This window comes from Triticum aestivum, chromosome 7B, assembly GCF_018294505.1.
Source record: "Triticum aestivum cultivar Chinese Spring chromosome 7B, IWGSC CS RefSeq v2.1, whole genome shotgun sequence".
NCBI classification, from domain to species: domain Eukaryota; kingdom Viridiplantae; phylum Streptophyta; class Magnoliopsida; order Poales; family Poaceae; genus Triticum; species Triticum aestivum.
This window is the reverse complement of record NC_057813.1, coordinates 742,338,431-742,340,758: the sequence shown is the minus strand read 5'-3', so window position 1 is coordinate 742,340,758 and position 2,328 is coordinate 742,338,431. Positions and strand designations below refer to the sequence as shown.

At 48.4% G+C, this 2,328-nt stretch overlaps 1 protein-coding gene across 1 annotated transcript in view; it reads right to left on the bottom strand.

Moving 5' to 3' along the window:
- Positions 1-1,389: 1,389 nt before the first annotated feature.
- LOC123160376 (beta-glucuronosyltransferase GlcAT14B) overlaps positions 1,390-2,328 on the bottom strand; it is a 4,152-nt gene continuing 3,213 nt past the window's right edge. Inside the window, exon 4 of the mRNA XM_044578193.1 lies at positions 1,390-2,063. Within this exon, the coding sequence (XP_044434128.1) occupies positions 1,519-2,063 (545 nt within the window). The 3' untranslated portion in view covers positions 1,390-1,518. The remainder of the gene's footprint in view (positions 2,064-2,328) is intronic.

Sequence of the window (2,328 nt, the reverse complement as noted above, 5' to 3'; positions counted from 1 at the left end):
CCGCAGTGGGCAGAGGCATTCCTAGAAACACCAAAACGACCAGCCACACACCAAAAAGACCAGTTCAGCTCCTTATATGTCTAAATGGGCATAACATGACAGGATCAACACCTCCTCCAACAACGCATCAGGGTGTTCAGTCTCATCTGCTGTTATTGGACAATACTCAAAGTTTGATATTCTGTGGCTCACGAGTTACGAATCAAGGAAGAAAGGATATTCAGAGAAAAAGAGTCAATGCCAACTTACCAACCATGTGATGAACTTCTCAAGGTAGTAAGATAGAGTACTACTCTTCTGAATTATTATGTGGGTAATCTCATTCCATATAAGAAATAATTTGGTAATCTTTGAAATCATCTGTCCATAGCCTGAATTTGTTGCCATCCACAAGATTGTATAGAGGAAGAGAGTAAATTGTTAGGGAGACAGGTTAGTGGCCAGTCGGTGCTAATTAACCAATAGCCTGGTCCACATTGACGAGCTTGAAGATGTAGTTGGCGACCTCCTAGACCTGTTCCGATCTGCTGCGGCAGTCGCTTCCTCTGCGTCACCGACGCGCACAACAGAGGTTACTCCGATGCGGCGGCGGCGGGGTCGAGTACAGGAGGTGTTGTCGAAAGGGAGTATTGGAGGAACGACAGACGGGGAGGCCAGAGGAGTGGAAGAAGGGCCGGTTACAGAGGGTCGCGTGTGGGGAGGGACGGCACAGTCGAAGGCAGGCCGCGGGGAGCAGTTTCTCGTTTTCGTGGTGGGCAAAGGGGTACGGGAGAGATGATGTGTGCTAACCACGGTTAATGCTAAACATTGGGAGGCTTTGGGTCGTTAGATCTCGCACTTATATGGCTGAGATGATTTAGTTCACCGCCCTTTCGTGCTTTCATAGTGGTAGTAGATAAAAAAACACCAGGATGGCAAGATCGGCAAGGTGGCAGAAAGCATCGCAACACTGGGGTGGGTGGTGATTTTGCAAGCTAGACTAACTGACTAACCCACAAGCAGGAGGCCACCAGGGAAGAGCCGCGGGGTCTGTGTATTTTGCGTGTTAGCGGGTTTGTGAGCCGGGCCATTAGGGACTGCCCGACGCACGATTGTTACACAAATTCGACCGGAACCTAGAATGAAAACAGCTGTTTTTTGTTGTTCCGAGTACTCAGCCCAGACACGTGTCTTCATGGGATTGGTAGAAAAAAATGGCCCCAAAAAATTAAAAAAGTAGAAGGTTGTTAGTTAGATACTCCCTTCTTCTATCCAAAGCTGACGAATCCATTTGCAAGCATAAGCCCAACCAAAGTTTTGGCAAGGAATTTTTTGATAGGGTAATCTTAGGCACAAACCAAACGGACCCTGCCTCTATATCTCGATTCTCAAGTGTTGGGCTCCAATATAGTAGCTAAAAAGGAGAAGAAACTAATCAAGTGATCCCAACCTAAAAGCACGTGATCAAATTCCATGAAGATATGTCTTGCTCTTCCAAAACGGAAAAAATGGAGCACCGTCGGCAGTAGCAATAGCAGCTCAATCGTTATGCTCGACTATCTTGCATTGTTTAGGCCGGAAGTTGTCCTCCGAAAGGAGTGACTCCACGAGCCGCTGCAGCCGCACAGATCCAGGGCCTGAATGCAGGAGTGCCGCATCCCCGACGGCCGAGCAATGATCATCGTCACCGCGTCGACCAACATTTCCTGCGCACCAGCCACCTGGGATGACCATGCCTGGCTGCCGCGACAGGAGTTCCTCGTCGATTCTAGCGAGAACCACGTCGTTGGGGTCTCGACCAAACTTGCGCGCAAAGGGGGCGTCACTGCCGAGCATCCTATCCCAGTGAGTGGCGTTGATGAGCTCCGGGTGCTGCCCCAGGGGTTTGCCCCAGGAGATGTAGTGCATGTCGTGGTTCACGGTGGTGTTTCGGAACTCGTCGGCGTTGCAGGCCAACGTCTGAAAGTAGCCCTCCGGGGAGGATACGAAGTTGCCGTAGTAGAGGAGGAGGGTACGTGGCAGGTTGTCCCACCCCCCGATCAGGTACTCCACGAAGGGCCGCGACAACACCGTCCAAGCAGAACCTGGTTATCATCAGACAAAACTATCAATAGCTAGCTACAATAATACTACATAGATAGTATAATATAAAAATATATTTTATAGCTCATTTAATTATACTAATTGAATATTTCTGGTCGCTGATTATTTTTCCCGACGAACCTAATGAAACTTTGTATGGTTTGATTTCATACAAAATTTATATGCATTCTTATCAAATAGAAAGGGAGTAGTATACTAGCGGGCTCCGGCACGGCTCCTTGCTAGTTAGTAGTACTGATTAAAAAC